Consider the following 20190-nt stretch of genomic DNA (forward strand, 5'->3'; position numbering starts at 1 on the left):
GGATTAAAATGAAAATATAAAATAAGGAAGGATAAGGCTCAGAGAAATGTATTGACATGTCCAATATCACAATGCCAGTAAGTTACAGAGCTGTGAGTAGAGCCCACATCTGTCAACTTATAAGTGCCAAACCCTGCTTTTGTAATCAATGAGCTAGGGAAAGATGTATTGGAGAGCAGCCCAACAATCATTCTGTACCTAAGAATGAAAAATAAAGATACAGAGAATAATAAAGGTAGGAATTGGAAAGATAAATATTTTGGAACTTTTCCTTTTATTTGAGGATTTAGGCATAAGATCATAATTCTATTCATCTTTGACCACTCCTTCCCCTTACAAAAAGCAAAACACAATAAAACATTTTAATTCTGATAATTAACCTAAATAATATGCCCTATGGTTGAAAGCACTGTCAATTTTTTACCCACTGTGATGAAATGGATTCCTCAGACATGGGGAAGAAAATGCACACTGAGGAACACCCCAGAGCTGGACAGGGACACCCCCCCCAGTATAAAAGCTAAATTAAGCCCACAGATTAGTCATACTTCTATGTGACTTTCTCTGCGGACTCTGGAGCCATCCCTTGTGAGAAACACAGCTGGTGAAGTATTTTAGCTGTGATGATGTAAGCCTGATTCTGATATGGCTCTCGGGAAGGTGACAAATCGTTTGTGGAGTTGGTGCCTTGCAATTCTGTTCTTACCGCATGAAATTCAAGATACCCCTTTTAGCAGTGCACATCATGTCCTTCCCTTCTATGGAGAAGATTTTCCCAGCATGCACTGAGACAACACAGGGGGCCGTGCTGACAGATCTGTGAACAAGATTCCACAGAAAGTCTACCTCCTAATTTGCACCTTTGCAGAGTGACTAGTGGTCTGGCTGCAAGGAGAGAAATGAGGGCAAGAATATGACTACACATGGAAGCTGATTTCTCTATCTCTTACACTCTCATTTTGAAGAGTACTGAATAAGGAAAAATACAAACAGATATTTCCTCACAGAGCTGTCTAGTGGATCATGAAGCCTGAAAAGGAATGTGAAAGATACATAGTTTACATGTTACTGATGCCACTGGGGATTTAGAGTGTAAACACCAAGTAACTAACACTGCTTCCCATTTCCTCTGTCTCTTATAGGAATTCTGTCAAGGAACATATTTTAAGAAGGATTTCCTTTCCAAAGTCACTACTGCTAAGCCTATAGTGAGAGAGAGTTGGCCATGGGAGCAGAAAGACCTGAGATCACATCCTGCCTCTGACATAGACTAAGTTCAGCCACCGTGGGCAAGTTAGCCAACTTCTGTGTACCCCCCCCCCCCCAGGCAACTCTCTAAGATGGTAAGTCACAAACAAGTTGCTAATATGAATTGGAGAGAATTTCCACCCTAGGAGTTCCCCAGAGATGGGACTGCATTTCTTGGAACTCAAAAATTTAAAAAAAAAATTTAAAAATTCCAGGAAAATCCCAATTCAATCTCCTTTTAAGAAGGAATTGTATGTTAACTCTACAGGCCTAGCTCAGGCAGTAAACCAAGAAGTGCCCTATTAAGAGTTACTTGTGTTATACTGTCATCTTTTAAAAATTTTATTTTAACCCCTTAAAAGGAGGCAAGTAATAAAATGGAGAAAATTCTGGAGAAATTTGCTTATTATTGTTTTTAAAAGAAAAAAAATAATTAAAATGTGCTCTTTTCCATTTTTAAAAGATCTGAACTTTTTTAAGATCTTCCCGAGTATCATTAAAGGCACAATGGATAAGCTAGGTGGCACAGTGGATAGGGCACTAGGCTTGGAATCGGAGACTCTCATGTTCATGAGTTCAAATCTGGCCTCAGACACTTACTAGTTGTGTGACACTGGTCAAATTACTTAACCCTATTTGCCTCAAATGAGCTGGGAAAGGAAATGGCAAACTGCTCTAGTGTCTTTGCCAAGAAAACCGAAAAATGGGGTCATGAAGGGTCAGACTCAAAAACAATAATGTCATTATGGGCATCATGCAGAAAGAGATTTGTGATCCAGATTTGGGATGGCTACAGGGACCTGGAATACTTAGCAATAGATGGGATATCCCTTAAAAAGAGGTCACCACTTTGGGTCATTCATTTAACACTTCTGGAAAATATATTGTAAAATGATCCTCCCACCCCAATCTTCTTCATTTTTTCCTTTAAAAAACACATACACATATACCAATTCAAACCCAGCACAATGTATAAGCCCTGACTTTTCAACATGTCAACTCTACTCCTTTTAAATCACTTTCCCCTTAAGATCTGAATGGGATTCTATACCATTTTGGTGCCTTTAAAGTATTCAATGGAAACATTCCAAGAAGATTCTTTGGTTTCTAGTCATGGAAATTCAAAGCCTTGAGCAAATCAAATCCATTTAACCTAACAACTGATTTAAAGCAACCTGAATAAGGGTGCTGCTGTTTCTTACAAATGAGCTATGGAAATTTCAAAGGATTTAGGGGATAGGTAGGAAAGAGGGAAGGGATGCATGGAAACAAAGAAGGGAAGACCACACTTTGGATGAATGGCTTGTCTTAGTTTTAGCTGTGATCCTGTTCTTACGAGTCCTAGGTCCTACAGCCAAGGAGATCACTCATGGTAGTTCTGGTTTCTCTGAAGTAGCAGTGTGATATAGGGACTCGTGGACCTTCACACGATCGTAGCCTGCTCAGAAATCATGAATTTAGAGGCAGAAGGGACCTTAGGGGTCTTCTAGTACAATCTTATCATTTTACAGATGAAGAAACTTGAACCTCAGAGAAACTTACTCAAGGTCAAACAGGTAATAAGAGTCAGAGCTAGGACTTAAGCCCAGACTCCAAATCCAGTACAAGTTTCACTCCACCACTCTATCAGCTATTGCTTCATTTTTCTCTTGAAAGAGGAAAAATAGATCAGTTACTTAGGCTTGGAGAAGATAGGGACTTATTCTTAAGCACAAATGAGAAGACAATCTCCCCCCAGCTTGGCCGAGAAGTCCGTCCATCTTGCGAGAAAAAAAAAAAGTGGAACATCTGAAGTGAGTGTGTGACTGCCAGTATTTGTGAGGGAGCTCTGGGGTCAACATTACCTGTGCTCGATGTTCTCCCACTGCAAACTGGATTACTGCAATGCCTGGTGTGGGGCTGTCTTCAATCCTTTCCACGGTGCTGGAGTCTATTTTCAGGTCATTGCTAATCTCGGCACTCTGAATGAAGTCTTCTGTTTTTAAGTCCTCGACCTTCTTCAGCTCTCCATTGGCCAATTGGATGATTGACCCTTTCATGAAGTAAGGGGGCAGTGTTGGGGGAACAGCTGTGGAAGATGCGATGGACTGGACCACAGGGAGGTGAATCTGGGCCTGCACCATGGCTGGGTAGGCTGCCTGAGTGGCCAGGGGCTCTGCGCTGAAATTCTCGCTCTTGGGAATGGTGGTCGTGACGAATGTATGAGGCACTGCTGCAAACTGTGGGGATGAAGTGACGATGGCAGGGGCTACCCCAGAGGGCTCCATGTCGCTGCCGCCCACGGGGATGAGCAGAGGCTGGGTCCCAGGGATCACCAGGTGCTGGGGCAGGTTGCCGGCATAACTGATTGCTTGTTGTTGGCTGCTCAGGTAGCCGATAACAGGTGGCTGAGTCCCTGCATAGAAGGCTGGAAGTCCCACCGGGAGAGGGTCCGAAGCGCTGTGGGTGGTCTGGATGACGGTGTGTGGCGACAGTGTGGCCACGGCGGCCTTCACGCCCTCAGGGCCCAGAGCCTGTTGCGGGGACAGAGCGTAAGAGCGGTGACTGGGCTTCCCTAAGTGGAGGCTGCTTTTGTCATTGAGGGTGGATGGGGAGGCCTCTCGGTGCGTGACCTGCTGGACTTCCATGTCTGTGGTGGGTGTGTTGCTATTGGGTAGGACCATCACGGAGGCCCGCGCCCCTGATGAATCGCGGGTGCCATAGTCAGCAGGGCCTGAGTGGACCACAACATGTCTTGTTTCATAGTGGTGAGAGGCCGTCTTCCCACTCGCCTTCATGAGGCCCAGGTCTGCAGAGGAAGGGACACCATACCTCCGGCTCTTCTCCATCTCACCATTCAGCATCTCTTTGGCCTGGATGGCCTGTTGTAGCCTGCTGCTCTCAGTCTTCTTAGTGGATTCCCGGGGAACAAAATGACCACCAGCATCTGTGTATTGCACCACCACCTGGGAGGAAGGCCCCAGGGTAAGTGTGTGTGGGATCATCGTCTGATGGGGATGGAGGTGAACTGGGATGGCTGGAGGGGACATGGTACGCCCAGCACTTTGGGGAGAGCTGGAAATGTGGACATATTGGTTCTGCTGTGTGGGTGGTGGGGACCCTGCCGTGATAAGCCCTGGAGTCCTGATCAAATGCTGTTGCTGCTCAACCTTGTGCCCTGGCTGCTGGCTCAAGCCGCCCACGTTGGCTAGCAGAGTGGAGTAGGCCTCCAGGTGGGAGCGCTGTGATGGAGTGGTGGCCACAGCAGCAGAGGCCACTGCACTGGTGGCAGGATTGGCTGGAGGGGAGATCAGCTGGGAGGGGATGAAGCCAGCATAGGGCCCGCTATACTGAGAGGACCCAATGAACTGGAAAGTGTGCGGCAAGTGTGTGTACTGCACAGGGGACACTGGGGTCCCTGACTGTGGGGGAGGGTACACTGCAGGGAGCGTGGTAGTGGCTGGAACAGACCTGGGGGCACTGGGTGGAGAATAATCCATCCCTGTAGACAGTGATTTGTGTAAACCTATTCCCTGCTGTAAACCAAGCTCTGTTGCCGAGGCCCCCCCAGGACCAGGCCTCCCACCCATGTTGCCTTGTCCACTCTGAGTGCTGGGGAGCCATGTTAAGCTCTCGGCCCTGTGGTTGTCGTTTGGCACGACCACTGGCTTCTCCTCCGATGGCCGGCTAGTGGCAGGAATCTCACGTTTTTTGGGAGGCAAGCATTCATTGCTCCGTTCTTGGTTGGATTTCATTTTTCTCCGTCCCCCCTCCACTGCAATTGCTTCACTGTCTGGCTAGTTCTGGTTTCAGTCTGGTAAATGGAAAGTCGCATTTGATTTCAGAAGGGGATCCAGAAACTTCATGAGGAATCATCTCCCTATGAGCACAATCTTCCAACAGCTGCTCTGGATTCTGGAAAAAGAAAGGGGGCAGTGAGGCAGGGGGGAAGGAAGGAGGGAGAGGAGATCACAAAATCAGTCCTGGGGGTGGGGCAGGAAATCCCAAACCAAAGCAAGAAGAGCCCTTCAGTGATTAACAGGATTCCTAAGATCTTACTTATAGCCATAGCATAAGAGCAGAGACCACATCTCAGTTTACACATCATGAAAATCATTAAGCAGATCAGAACTTCTACAAGCTATAATTTTGTTGTAGTTAAGACAACTTCTTATAATTCTATTTCCCCATGCCTCTGCCTCTTTCCCAGTCTTCATGGTCAGAAGACACTGCATTTCATATACTCTGGCTTCAGAAATATTAACCCCACCCTTTTCCCTTGCCCTGAACACATACCTTACCCTTTGCATCCTCCCTGGATCACTGAACAAAATCCATGGGAAGGATGCTCTGAGTTCAAGACAACTATATAAGCTCCCAAAAGATCCATGTGCTGGAAATGAAACTCTTGAAAGAGTCTCAAAGGGTTATTTCTGCATCTTATTATCTCCCAGGGTCCATGTTAAACACTCATTAGTTAGATTCCCCGTAGCACGTACAAACACATGCCTATAACAACCCTCCCTGAAATTCAGGACAAGGAGACACAAAAAATTCTCATCCCTAAAATACTTTTTCAGCCTAAGTAGCACTGCCATTCATTACCAATGAGCAAAATGATTGCTGCAAGCTGATCAGGACTGATATGATTTTATTTCTTTATGTAATAGGATTGGCGATTTTAAAGCTTTCTTGGGCGGGTTTGCTTACTGGCTGCTGCCTTTCCTTCCTTTCTCCCCTTTCTCCTCTACCTTAATATCTGTAAAAACAGCCACCCAGAGTCAACTCAAGTGATGAAATCCAAAAGGAAGGAAACCTCCTTCAGATAAACTGTACCTGCATGTTTAAAACTGTTGAAGGCACCAGGGCGGTGAGCCCAGAGCCAGTTCTTTACTGGCTCTTATTTCTGTTTCTTAGTAACCACTGAACCATGAGTCACCACAACTCGGCTCAGCTGTTTTGTGTAACAAACAGATTTCCACCTGGGCAAGGGCAGGACATTTAGCAAACCAATAAGAACGACTATAACAAGAAGCAGATTGAATTTAACTTCTACAGGAAGCAACGGCTCAATTTAGTAATCGGGGCTGCAGACCTGGAGAAGCAATAGGAACTGAACCTTTGCGATTTAAAATGTTGTCTTAGCCCAAACTGGCTGTTGGCACTTCTTTTTTTCACCTGGCCTAAAAACAACAACGGTTATTCCATCCTTTCTCAGTTAAGACAGTCAAGGGAGAAGAAGCAAGTGGGCTTCAAGACTCTTTCCTTCTTTCTCTGCAGCAGCAAATGATGTGCTCTACGGGTCCCTCCCAGCTCTTCCCTTATACAAGGCTACATTCCCTTTCCCCACACATCCTCCCCTCCCAAGTCTCACATGTAATTTTTTGTTGTTGTTTGTCAGTTTTGTTTTTATTTCTGGCTAGCATTTAGCATTCCTTGTCTAAATTCTTTCAAGAGCAGATTCAACTAAATACTATACCCAAAGCACTGTGCTAAGCACAGTGAATATAAAGACCAAAAACCAAAGGTTTTTGTTTCACTTAATAGAAGAGGCAGAATTGCACAATCTGGCTTTGGAAATCCCTCCCTCCCCCACTTCCTTACTTAGTTTCATGATCGATGCTAGAGGTGACATCTCACACCAAAGGACTTTTAATCAGTAAGAGCACTGCTTGGAAGGCAGAGAGGTACTTTGGAGAGTAGATATTTATGGAAATTGAAGATGATATGGAAGATCTAAGATAAGAGAGTGTATTTTAATTTGTGCCTGAAACAGAATTTTGGCAATGCTGCTACCCTTATGAGGTTTGTGGATAAGTAGCTTTCTTAAGATTATCCTATAATGCCCAGGACATTATTACCTCCAAATGACTGTTAGTTTTTAACAATCTTACAGCATTTTAAACACTAACATTGAAATTAAATCATCAACATCCATTTATTAAATCTAAATTATAATCTAACTTTAAATAACTTAAGGGACACTACCCTTCGTTTTTTGCTGTGATGGTTTTGTTATTTTTTTTTTGGTCTTTAAATCTACTAAAGGAAATATATGTATACATAGAGATGTGTGTGTGTGTGTGTGTTCTGTTTCTTCCTTCAACTCCTCCCCATCCCCTGTCCCATTCCATCCCACCTCAAGCTCACAAGTTATACCAACTTTTTTTAAAAGTACTCATTAAAAAATTATCCTCAAATTAAATGTTCTATGCTCCCCCTACTGGCTAGACAAAAATACTGACCCAGGAAAGACTGAAGATTTCGGTTCAGTTCCATATACATTTATTAAATGCCTACTATGTGTGAAGCACTGTGCTAGGCATTGGGATACAAATACAAAACCGAAATAGTCTCTGCCCTCAAGGACTTTACATTTTATTGGAAGGATATAAGATGTAGATGCATAAATACAGGGAGGAGGGGCCAAGCACTGACACCTGGGGAAAGAAGAAAAAGCTTTGTATATAAGATGTGGCTTTTGAACTGAGGATGCCTTGAATGAAGCTAGAGATTCAAAGGGGTGGAGGAGAGAAGGGAGTGCATTCCAGTCATAGGAGACAGATGAAGCAAAGACATGGAGGAGAGAGACAATGTCAAGCTCAGGGAGCAATAAATAGGTCTGCCTGGCTGGAATGTAGAATTCATGAAAAGAAACAATGTTAAATGAGTCTGGAAATAGAGATTAGGATCAGACTGTGGATGGCTTTATATGCCAAGAGGAGGGATCTGCATGTTATCCTACTGACATAAGTAGCACCTGAAGTTTCTGGAGCAGGAGAGCAGCAAGGTCAGATTTCTGTCTAAGGAATATTTATTTGGCATATGTTTTTGGCAGGTGTATCAATCTGTGAAGAGAGACAATGAAAGTAGGGTAGCCAATTAAAAGGCTCTTTTTAATAATCCAAGTCAGAGATTATGAGGACCGGAACTAAGGTAGTGGTCATGTAAATAAAGAGAAGGGGACAGGTGCAAAGGTAAGCTGTGGAGGTAGAATTGGCAAGGGAAAAGACTTGCCAACTATTTGGATATATGGGGTCATGTAAGGGAAAGTGAAGGAAATCTATTAAGTTGTGAGCCTGGGTAATGTATCCAAAATAGGGAAACCTGGAGAAATGAGTTTAGAAAAGAAGATAATGAATTTCATTTCCGACATGTTTGACTTGAGATGCTGATTAGACATTCAGGTTAGAGACGACCAGTAGACAATTGTCCACATTGGGCTGGAGTTCAGAAGATCGATTAGAGCTGAATAGATATATGTAGGAGGCCCTTCCTCCCTCAAGTCAAAGTCAACTGCAAGTCATGTCGTCATTTTCCTGATGTCACGGTCCTCTTCAAAAATGAACCTAACACAACAATAACTACAATCTGTGAGAAGTTTAGAGATGCTCACTGAGTCCACGGAAGCAGATGAAAGCACCAAGGCAGAAAAACATGTAGTAAAAGAATACAGGACATTTCAGAACAGAATTTGGGGACATCTCCATTTAAGAGGAGGAGGGAGATGGCTGATGGTCCAACAAAGGGACTGAGAAGGAATAGTCAGAAATGCAGAAGCATGAAAAACCAAGAGTGCAGTGTCATGGAAACCAAGAGGGAAAGAAGAAGGAGTTGGGTAGATAAAGCCAAAAACTACAGTTTCCTCAAGACTGCATAGGTGGGTAAGCCAGAATAGTAAATCACCACCTCTTTAATACTATGGACAATTCTCTGAGGTTGTGAGTGGTAGAAAAGGTGCCAAGCTACATAGGCAGCAGGAGTTTCCTAAACCAGAGAATTCTCTATGTCAATGAAATCACAGTTCCTGTACCTACCCCTTTAAAAAGTGTACATTAACTTTAGTAAAAACAGGAATAAAATGTTCTGTTGGTTTTTATATTCCTTTCTGATCTCTTTTAGTCCTTTTTATATTTTTCAAATTATTCTTAATGTTGTTGTTCAGTGGCAGCATTGTATAGGGGCCAGAGAACTGGTCTCAAAGCCTGGAAGAATTAATTTCAAGTCTTGTCTGATAGATACTGGCTGTATGTGTCCCTGAATAAGTTACCTAACCTTTCAGTGACCTAGGGAGAGAAGGTGCCAACTTGTATTGGGTAGAGGAAATTTCTAAACCAGTGAAATTATAGGTCCAATCCTTTTACCCAAAGAAGATTTTATATAAATATTTAAAAATCAACCAAAAATGACATCAATTTAATTCCTTTTTCAATGTAGCTATTTGTCTACTGAAAGAAACTTAAGAACAGTATGTTTTTTCTAACTTAGGAACCCTAATAGAGTTCACTTTTCCACACTTCCTTAGCACTGCCAGACTCTTACTGTGGTTCTCCTACTAAATTTTTTGACTTGTCATATTTGTATTCTCATTTCTTTCACATTCCTAGGTATACTTAATAGCTTCTAATATTAATCAGTGACCACTGTTGTTATCATCACTGTAATTGATTCATTTATAAAAAATTCATTTATAAAGGTTTATAACGTACTTTCCTCGTACTAACAACATGAGGTAGATATCAAAAGCATTACTATCATAAAGCACTAGCCCCGGAGTCAGGAGGACCCGAGTTTGGTTCCAGCCTCAGACACTTAACACCCATACAAAAAAACTAGCCGTGTAACCTTGGGCAAGTTACTTAACCCCAGTTGCTCTCCAAAAGGCAAAAAAAAGAAAGAAAGAAAGAGCATTACTATCTCCACTGTAATGAGGAGGAAGTTAAAGCTAGAGAGACCTATCCAAGATCACAGAGATGAGAGCCAGGATGTAAACCTAAGTCTTCTGGTGTCTATGTGCATGGGTACTTATGCTTTGGAGCAGGCACCTGGGACCATGGGCATACAAGTCTACACATTTGAGGAGATGTCATAGAGGATGCTCAGGACAGCAGCTGGGCTCTGATATCCCTAGAAGCCAGCACACATGGAATGTCTCTGCAGTGTCTGGGTAGCCAGTGTCCCCTGGCGGCCTGCCCATGCTAGAATTCCTGGAAAGGCTCAAGGCGGAAAAATAATCACTTGAAGGAATCACCATCTGGATATGTAATGGTCCCAACTGAATTGTTCAGCAGAGGTCAGAATCTGTGTTTTCAAGAAAAGCTGGAAATGCCTTTCTGTAAAGACCTTCCTAGCTCAGAACATGCACAAAAAATGTCCTGCTTTAATGAGTAATTACATGCCAGATTAACTATCCTGGTACTCTAAACCCTTTGTTTATCCACAGTGCTGGCCAAAGGCAGGGAAGAGAAATCATTTTCTACAGCACCCATAATTCATGAGTCTTATCTGTTACCTGGAGGACTTGTGTGTAAGGATGAAAGTGACAGTTTTGTCCTTATTACTCACCCAATCAAAAAGCTTGGCACAAAGACTCCCCTCAAGGGCGCCAATGTGGAAAACCTTTAGTTTTTGGTTGTATGTTGTGTGAGTGTGTGTTACAATTTTCAAATAGAAATAACACGTTTTAGACGTAGAAAGGAACCTATAGTTTATTTAGTGCAACTCCATATATTTTAAAGTAAAGAAACTGAGACCCAGTGAAAGAAAAGGCTTTTCCCTGGGATCATACAGCTAAGCAATGGCATAACTGGGACTAGAATCCAGGTTTTCTGATCTCCAGATCAGTAATGCTTCCCTGACACCATATGACCCCTCATACTTACAGTGGGTTAGGTTTTCATTGCTAAAAGCACAAAACAATTTACTACTTAGTAAGCAGCTATAGCTTTGGGGATTTTTTTAAAGGTCTCAATTTAAAATTATAATAATTCAATAACCTTAATTCACAATCGACAATCAAGTCTATTTGCAAGTCACTCCTAACTCAGGATTAAAATGGGCATCTTGATGGTTCATTAGAAGATTCTCCTTCTATTTATCTTCTGAACTAACCAATAATGGATCTCTCACCCATAATTCATACAAAAGAACTAATTTTTAATACTTAACTTTCCCCCCTCTAGGTGATTAATACAACTAGCTTTCTAATAGCTTCAAGGAATGGGTCACTTATTCACACTGTTCTGTTGGACAGGTAGGCATTATTTCTGCCCAATGCACACATACAAATTCAATAAAATGAAAGGTCAGATACTGAATTAAGGTCTAACATTTCTGGGTAGTGGTGAGATTATATTTCCTTACCCCATCCTACCTACTTCTTGTATAAAACTTTTTTTTTTTTTAAGAAAAAATAGCAAAAGGTTTGGGTGGGAAATGCTGAATCTTTTTTCTATAGCCTAATGAAATATCTTCCAAAAGGATGTTTGCCAGCTGTCTATTCTCATACATTCATTTTAGCCTTCTTATTAACACTTAGTTTAAGAATGGCCTAGTCATAGCCATACAAGATTTAGTTTGGATCCTACCAATCACAGGATAGAATGAACTCCCTAGAAAACTAATAGCTAAGGTTTACTAATAGAGAATGTGGAAATCCTTGCAGAGTTTGAAAAATGCCTTTTCAAGACTGAGAAATCCCTCATCAACCCCAAAGTACTCACTGCCCTTGCCTTGTCCACATGCAATGAATATATACAAAGCACCTACTTGCTGCAGCAACTGTGATACAGTATTATTTTAATAAAAATAATTTGAAAAGTTTATTTTAAAGCATCAAATCATTATTATAATCTTGTTACAAACTGACAATTATTCAACCAAAACTTTTTTTTCAGGGCATTAAAATGTCTCCTCAGTACCTCTAGGAAGTTCATTCTCCTTTGCTTTCTCTGTAATGTTTTAGAAGGGTTTAATGTGTAATTCTGAACTTCAGTCTAATGACCTGAATTCAAATCCCAGCTTTGCTACGTAATGGCAGTGTGACCTTAGGCAAGTCATTTCTTTTCTCTGAGCTTAAGAATTTTCACCTCTAAAATGGGAACAAGTCTGCACTTTGCTTAGAATTTCAGTGATGAGGAAAGCACTTTAGAAGGTGTAAAGTGTAATATAAATGTGCTGCTGCTGTTACATTTATGAAATGGTCTCCTCCTTTTCCTCCTCTGGTGAAATAACCCAAAAGCAGATAGTAGAGAATAAGTAAAGAGATGTGCATAATCTGTCAACTGAATTACTGGTTGTCCTTTTGTTATTATCATCTTTAATAATAACATTTATGTGTGTGTTGTGTATACACATACACATATTTACCAATAAAGAGGTATTAGTTTTAGCAAAAAAAAAATAGCCAGAACCTTCAAGATGAATCAGAGGATCAAATTTGAATTTGTAGGTCTAACAGAGACTTAGTAGGAGGGGGCCCAATACGTGAACATGGATAAAGAAAGTTATTCCTTAATTAAAAAGAAAGATATGATTTTAAAATGGACAAGCATTATATATCAAGGAGATATATTTGTGGGTAAATCTAGGACACTGAGGTAGAGAAGGAATTTAGAGACCAATGGGATGAAGAACAATGGAGGCAGAACCAAAAATGATATTGTCTTATGATTATTCTACATATCAGCTGGACAAGAAAAGGAAACAGATGAGGAGTTTGGGCCATAGGCCACGAGCCCAGCCTGGAGGCATGATACAGAATTGAGTGGGACTTTAATTATCCAGATATCTTCTGGGCTCTCTTTCTGTCAAATGCAGAAAAGCTTAAAAATTCCCTGGTGTTCTGGATGGCCTTTTTATTGGTCAGTACATTGTGTGGTCTGCTGTAACGCATCTCACAGTTTGATTGGACACTAATGTATGCATTTACATCTACCAAAGCAAGTCTCAGTGATAGAACAAGATTGTGTGTATTCACATTTATTACTTATTGCATGCCAGGACAATCACTGTTGTGTGTGCAGTAGTTGCATATTTAGGGAGAAAGAAGAAGGGAGTGAGCTTTTACATAATGCTTACTATGTGTCAGGCACTATGCTATCTCATTTGATCTTCACAGTAACCTTGGGAGGTAGAGGCTATTGTTAACCCCATTTTATAGTTCAGGAAACTGAGGCTGACAGAAATAAAGTAAATTGCTCAAAGTCACAAAGCTAATACATGTCTGAGGGTGCAATGAACTTCCTGACTCCAGGTCTAGCATTGTATCTGTTGTACCACCTAGCTGCCTGACTGAAAATGGCTGCAAGTATCCTATTTTTCATATCATCCATTGATTAGAATAGACTCACTAGACTCGAGCATCAGGGGTTCAGCATCCTCTCTTGGAAATAAAGAGGTAGGGTTTCTCATTTGCTCAGCTTTTTAAATGAGCCATTCGTTGCTTGAGAGTCAGCATTTAGTCACCCATTCACTGAATATGAATCAGTCTCTTAGTTGAGACTGATTTTTTTTAAAGACAAACATTGCTGTCAGAAACAGTTGTTAATAGTATTCTCTGAAGTAGATCATAACCACTTATAATGTGTTCTCTTGTCTATTAAAAGCTTGACAGCTTCTGTCCCCTTTATCCCCATTTATAAAAAGCCTTACTGTATAGGTTATATACTTTCCTCTCAATACAACACACATTCTCTCTCTGTCTCTCTCTGTCTCTCTCTCTCTCTCTCAATGGTTAGCTTCTTCCAAGGCCATTAAAAATATAATTATAGGGGCGGCCAGGTAGCACAGCGAGTAAGAGCACCAGCTCCAGTGTTGGTGCTACCTGGGGATCGAATCCTGGCTCAGACACTTAGCACGCACCCAGAAACACCTGGCCATGTAACCTTGAGCAAGTTACAACCCCAATTGCTTTTATATATATATATAATTATTAGCACCTGCATTGGAGAGACTATGACTGTACATTTCCTAAGGTTATCAAATGTGTAGTCCTTAAACTAATTATGAGAAACTTTCTAGTAAAGGTCCTCCATATGGGTAATACTCCAGTCTTCCCAAGTTTTCTAGGGTGTATTAAATGTGCATCAAAGCTGAGTTTTCTTAAAACTAATAATAATTTCAGAAAGATTATACACAAGCTCAGACATGTGTACCCTCCCTGTCCAATCAAAATTTCTCATACCTTCAAAGTCAGAGAGAAGGTGAGAATTTGTGAATAACCACATCACAAATAAGATCTTTATAAGGAAAAGCAGCTCAGTCTCATATTGCTCTACCAAAGATTCATTACTTCAAAAGAACACTGCATCTTCTTTCTTCCGTAGTATAGATAACGATAGCTAATAAGAAATGAAAATTCCTTATATGCCCATAAGAAGCATCAAAAACAATTATATTCTAGTATCTTCTTCTATAACCTTGGAACCCAACTATCTGAGTTATGACTTCCAATAAACCCTACCCACATATTTAAGTTATGCCCTGGATTCTGATTTCATTTTTCAATGTTAGGATGAGAACTCTTATCACCTAATCATTTATTCAATTCAATAAACTTTTATTAAATGCCTACTATGTGTCAGACACTGTGCCAAGTGCTGAGTAATTTGCTCAGAGTATTTGCAAAGTTGGTGATTAAGCAAGGAAGAGTGAATACTGATCCAGCCTCTGAAATGATACTTTTTTTTTCATTTTTTTTTTAAGCAATCGGGGTTAAGTAACTTGCTCAAGGTTACACGGACAGGTGTTTCTGGGTGGGTGCTAAGTGTCTGAGCCCAGGATTCGATCTCCAGGTCTTCTCAACACTGGAGCCAGTGCTCTTACTCGCTGTGCTACCTGGCCGCCCCTGAAATGATACTTTTAAACCCTTTTTTGCAGGTCTTAATGATGATTTTATCATTCAAAACGTATAGGAACAAATGTGAAAAATTCTTTTTAGTCTGGACTGCATTCTTACTCGTAATGAGGAATTGGCTGATAAAATAAAAATGATAGTAACCTCTATGTAAAGTGATCATTCCATCTTATAAACTATGAAATTTAGTATAATCTGACATATACCCTGTATTTTTGGAGAACATATTTGAAAGTATTCAGAGAAATGAAATGTGACCCCATGGATTAAAATGCTTTGTGACAAGTAAGCCCAGAAGAGATGGGAAGACCTTAAAAATGAAGATTTTGTAGACAAATTTAAATAATTTTGGAGAAAAGAAGGGAGAGTCGTATAAAGAGAAAATGATGTGGATGCAAAGGGAACTCACCAACCAATTTAGATTAACAAAAAAGGACAGATAAAAGAAGCAAAGATGGGCAACAGAGGACAGATACAAAGATCCCTGGTGTATTCAGTGATGGACACTGAGTTTTGGAAAGGTCATCAATAGACTGGTGAGCCTCCAGAGGAGGTGGCCAGTGTGGTTTAGGCTTTAAATCATCCTTGTTGAGGAAATTAAAAAAAAAACTAGAATTTTCCAAAAGCAGAACACTAGAGGTTTTCAAGAAAGGCTGAATGGCCATTTGTCAGGTATATTATAGAATGGATTCTTTTGATATGGGTTGGCTGTTTCAGTCTCCTCCTGATTCTGTGAAAAACTGTCACCCTTTGACATTCCATGTAGCATAGGATGCAAGTATATTACATGAGATGTTCTAGTTTTTTTCTCATTTTAAACACTGCTGAAATTCCACATCCAATTAACCCAAACTATCAGTAAAGTCTTGGTTAGAATCCCAAAACAACAACTTTGTAAGCTGTGGGGTTTGTTAAAAGCAATGTGTATTTGTAAGTAGCAAATTCTCTATAACCATCTTGACTGAGTGGAAAGTATGAGGGGGGTAAACTAAGTCTTTAAACTGTAAGAAATTAGCAGAAATAAGAATTCTTTTTGACAGTCTTAAAAAAAATCAAGAGACTGATTTATATTCAGTGAATAGAAGGCTGAATTCTGACTGTCAAGCCATGAATGGTTTGTTTAAAAAGCCAGACAAATGGGAAACCCTCGTTTCTTTCTACCTTCTATTTATTTCCAAGAGAAGATGCCGAATCCAAGATGCTCTAGTGAGTCAATTCTAATCACCAGTGAAATGGACAATGGGATGACTTGCTACTTGCAGCTGTTTTCAATCAGGCAGCCTGGTAATTACTGTAGCCCTCTCCTGTGGCTCACAGGAAGCCCAGCGTGGAGCCTCCAAACACACTCCGTGAGTTGAATATGCTGCCAGATCTCCTACAGCAGTACTCTGCCGCCAAGTTACTCTTCCCGCCCCTGGCTCAGCTTCGTTAACTTAATCAGGTATTTATTAAAAAAAAAAAAAAAAGGCCTACAAAAAAAAGCCACTCTCTCTGGAAGATAGCTAGTGCCCTCTTCACTGGGTGAGGAGTCAAAACAATGGCAGCAGATAAAGGATGTCAGCACAGGGTGGTGGGGAGGTACAAAACCTAGTTAGAGAGACACTTAATAGTCACTGTTCTCTGATATAAACTCATTTTTCAGGGACCTTCTATACTTGCCTCCAAAAGTATGGTTCAAGGGGCAGCCAGGTAGCACAGCGAGTAAGAGCACCAGCTCCAGTGTCAGGATGACCTGAGGATCAAATCTGGGCTCAGATACTCAGCACCACACCCAGAAATAACTGGCCAAGTATATAATAACAAGTTACTTAACCCCAATTGCTTTAAAAAAAAGTATGGTTCAAATGACATCTTATCCTAGATGCAGGGCATTTAATTCAATTCAGTAAACATTCACTGAAAGTCTACTGTATGCATAACATTGCAACAGACCCTGGTGATACAATAACAGGAAAAAACAACTTAGCCCCTGCTTTCATTAACATAAGATATTCAGATGCTCAAATCAATAAATTCAACAAGTATTCAGAAAGCTTCTACTATGTACAAGGAGCTATGAGAGTAGCTGGGGATACAAAACAACAACAAAAAGGGGTACTTACCCTCAAGGAGTTTGCAGTCTAATTGATAGGTAATGTGCAGTAATAAGAGGGTCAAGCATAATCACTGGATTTGAAGTAAGAGAACCTAGATTTTTAACCCCTGCCTAGATTCCTGTGTGACTTTGGACAACTCATTTAATTTTGCTGAACCTCAGTTTCATCATCTGTAAAATAAGGGAGTTGGATCAGATCAGGAGGCTCTTAACCTGGTCTATGTGAACATTCTTTTGGTTGATTTTTTTGTTTTTGTTTTTTTGTTGTTCTTTTCTCTGTGAACTTTTAAAAGAAAGTATTTTGACAATCATTTCAGCAGAATTCATTTTCTCTGTAATCTTATACATTTAGTTTCTGTATTTAAGACATTATCCTAAGAAGGGGTTCATAGACTTTGCTACGCTGCTCGATGGACTGACATAAAAAATGTTAAGAAACTCTGGATTAGGTGACCCCAAAAGTCTTTCCGACATTTAAATCATATATTCTGATGAAAGAGAAAGAAAGCTCATACACTGATAGCAGCGAGGTTGTTTGCTGCTGCTCAGTCATTTCTGTCATGTCTGACTTTCTGTGGCTCCGTGTGGGGTTTTCTCGGCACAGATGCCAGGAGCGGTTTGCCACTTGCTTTTCCAGCTTGTTTTACAGATGTTGTTGTTGTTTATCCTTCATTCTCATAGAGGACCATCACAAGGGTGCTGTCTTGACTTATTCATGAACTGGATGTAAGTGAGGTAGAGCTGTACAAAGTCAACAGCCTCACTTTCTTTTCCAGAGTCATCAAAGTTCAGTAGCAAGTCAAAAGTCAAGACGAAGGCCTGAGGGAAATGGGGTTAAGTGACTTGCCCAGGGTCACAGAGCTAGTCAGTGTCTGAGGTCAGATTTTAATTCAGGAAGATGAGCACTCCTGACGTCAGGCCTGGCATTCTATCCACTGTGTCACTCAGCTGCCCCAATAGTAGCAATACAAGTGAAAATTTGATTAGGTACACAGAAGAAGCCAAACATCAGAGATTCAAAGAGGGAGGAATCACTTGGGAGGAGGAAGAAGGTTGTCAGCAAAGACTGTGGAAAAGGAAACCTGGCCCCTCAATTCAATTCAACCAAAATTTATCAAGATCCTACTATATACAAGGCACTGTAGTAGATTTAAACAATTCCTCACTGTCCCAAGTATGGTGGACAGTGCATTCAAATGCAGAGAAGAAAGAAAGGGAAGGATGAGGTTTTTAAAAATAGATTTTTTTGGATATCTTTTCTTTTTACCTCACCTAAATTTTCTACTGTATTCTCCTCCTTCCTGGAGGGCCATATTTTATAATAAAGGTTTTTAAAATTAAAATTAAAGTGAGGAAGAAAAGAAAAAATCAATAAAACCCATCAATATACAAAAGTAATTCCATATTATATGCAATGATTCACACTCATGGACCCCCTACCTCTTCAAAGGAGTGGCAGGTGGTATATTCTGATAGATAAGATTGTTGAGCATATCAAGAAAAGCAGTAAAACTGGAAAAGTAAGTCGAATCTATTTGTAGACTTGAATCAGGTTAAGGAGTATTATATTTAGGAGCCAATGGGAGTCAAATACATCACATTTTCTTTGTTTTCTGAGAGGATTCAGTGGCAGTGAAGATTATATGAGGAAATGAACAAGATACTTTTAAAAATATCAATAAAATATTTTTTAAATAGGAAAAAGAGTTAGAGGCAGACTTATTAAGATTAGGTAATAGCTAAGTAGATGTCTAGTATGAGCGAGAACGATGGACAAGTGCAAGTTACTGAGATTCAGAGTCTGAGTAAACTGGAAGGATTGTGTAGCTATCATCAAACAATGAGAGAAGTCAGGAGGAGTAGGAGCAGGTTTGGGGGGGAAAGCAGTGAGTTCAGTTTTGTATATGTTTATATTTTGTGTGTTGGCAGGGAGTTATGGTAGAGAGTTAATTTTAAGAGTAGCAATAGGTAATGAGGAGTGGGGGGGGGTTGGTCATACAGGAATGGAATTAATGATGGAGAGGCAAGTAAACAAAGCAAATTGCTCATCCTAGGCTGGTATGCCTGTAATTTCTGCCACCAGGAGATGGAGGCTGAGGGTGGTGGATCACTTGAACTCAGGAGTTACAAGCTGCTTTTGGGCTAGGGCAATTGGATGTCTGCACCAAATTCAGCACCATTATGGTGAAACCTTGTGCAGGTGAGTGGGAGGAGAGGATGTTGCTAGGACTTCTAAGGAGTGGTCAACCAGTCTAGGTAAGAAACAGAACAGATGTGGAAGGATTAAGTTTGTGAGTGGCTATTGTGCTATATAATGAAGGGGAGAGAGGTGGGAGGGAAGGAGGGAGACAGGGAGAAGGAGAGGTAAAGAGGGGGAAGAGACAGACGGGGGAGGGAGGCAGGGACAGAGACACACACACACACAGAGAAACAGAGAGACAGAAAAACAGAGAGCCAGAGAGAGAGGGAGTGTCTAATGATATATAAGATCAAGATGGAAGGGAGGATTATAAGAACCAAATATGGGTGAGGGACTGGGAAAATAGGAAAAGAATATAATTTATGAGGGTGATGAAAAGATTTGGGAGGAGCAAGAGTTTGGAAAAGATAGAAGGAAAGACAACTGTGTTCAGAAAGAGGAATTTGACAGTTTAAGATCTTAAAGGTACAGCAATTCTGAATGACAGTGAATTCTCAAGCAAGATAATCCCAGGGATGGCTAAAGTATTTCAAGATGGAAGTAAGAAAGGTCATCAACACGAATATTGGATTCATCTGAAATGATGGTAAGGAAAATACAATGGAACCACAACAATTTCACCACCAAGTGCTTAGAAAACATTTCCCCCCTTGACTTTTGTATTTGTGAACACACGAAACATCTATTTTAAGCATCACACATCAATTGCCTAAGGAATCTCTCCTGGTCACCTTCACACACACACTCACACACACACCCCAGTTCCTGAAAGATTTTGGAGATAATCTTGAATTGGACACCTCTTTGCCAGGCCTCCATTACTTATGAAGTTCAAGTTTTACTTGTCAGTTCATAAAATTTACCATTTTACTCAAATAATCTTATTCTATAAATCAAAGCACCCTAGTGCATTTTTTTTTCCTAAACAGGGTTATAGCCTGGGCTGCTGAACAAGAGGTTAATTATATAATGTGAGGCAATTGCACTACTGCTTATAATCCCGAGTTGGTTGCTGCTTATTCTTCAGGTTAA

At 40.7% G+C, this 20190-nt stretch overlaps 1 protein-coding gene across 8 annotated transcripts in view; it reads right to left on the reverse strand.

Moving 5' to 3' along the window:
* ATXN1 (ataxin 1) overlaps positions 1 to 20190 on the reverse strand; it is a 530883-nt gene that overhangs the window by 20912 nt on the left and 489781 nt on the right. For 7 of the 8 annotated variants that reach the window (XM_069092453.1, XM_069092456.1, XM_069092451.1 and 4 more), the window contains one exon: positions 3093 to 5142. The exons of the other annotated variant lie outside the window; for it this stretch is intronic. In XM_069092453.1, coding sequence (XP_068948554.1) covers positions 3093 to 4982 — 1890 coding nt within the window. In that variant the 5' untranslated portion in view covers positions 4983 to 5142. The remainder of the gene's footprint in view (positions 1 to 3092; positions 5143 to 20190) is intronic. 8 annotated transcript variants of the gene reach the window in all.

The sequence above is a fragment of the Petaurus breviceps genome, unplaced genomic scaffold (genome assembly GCF_028583685.1).
Source record: "Petaurus breviceps papuanus isolate PSGF00001 unplaced genomic scaffold, PetGlider_PUasm1.0 190, whole genome shotgun sequence".
In the NCBI taxonomy this organism is placed as follows: domain Eukaryota; kingdom Metazoa; phylum Chordata; class Mammalia; order Diprotodontia; family Petauridae; genus Petaurus; species Petaurus breviceps.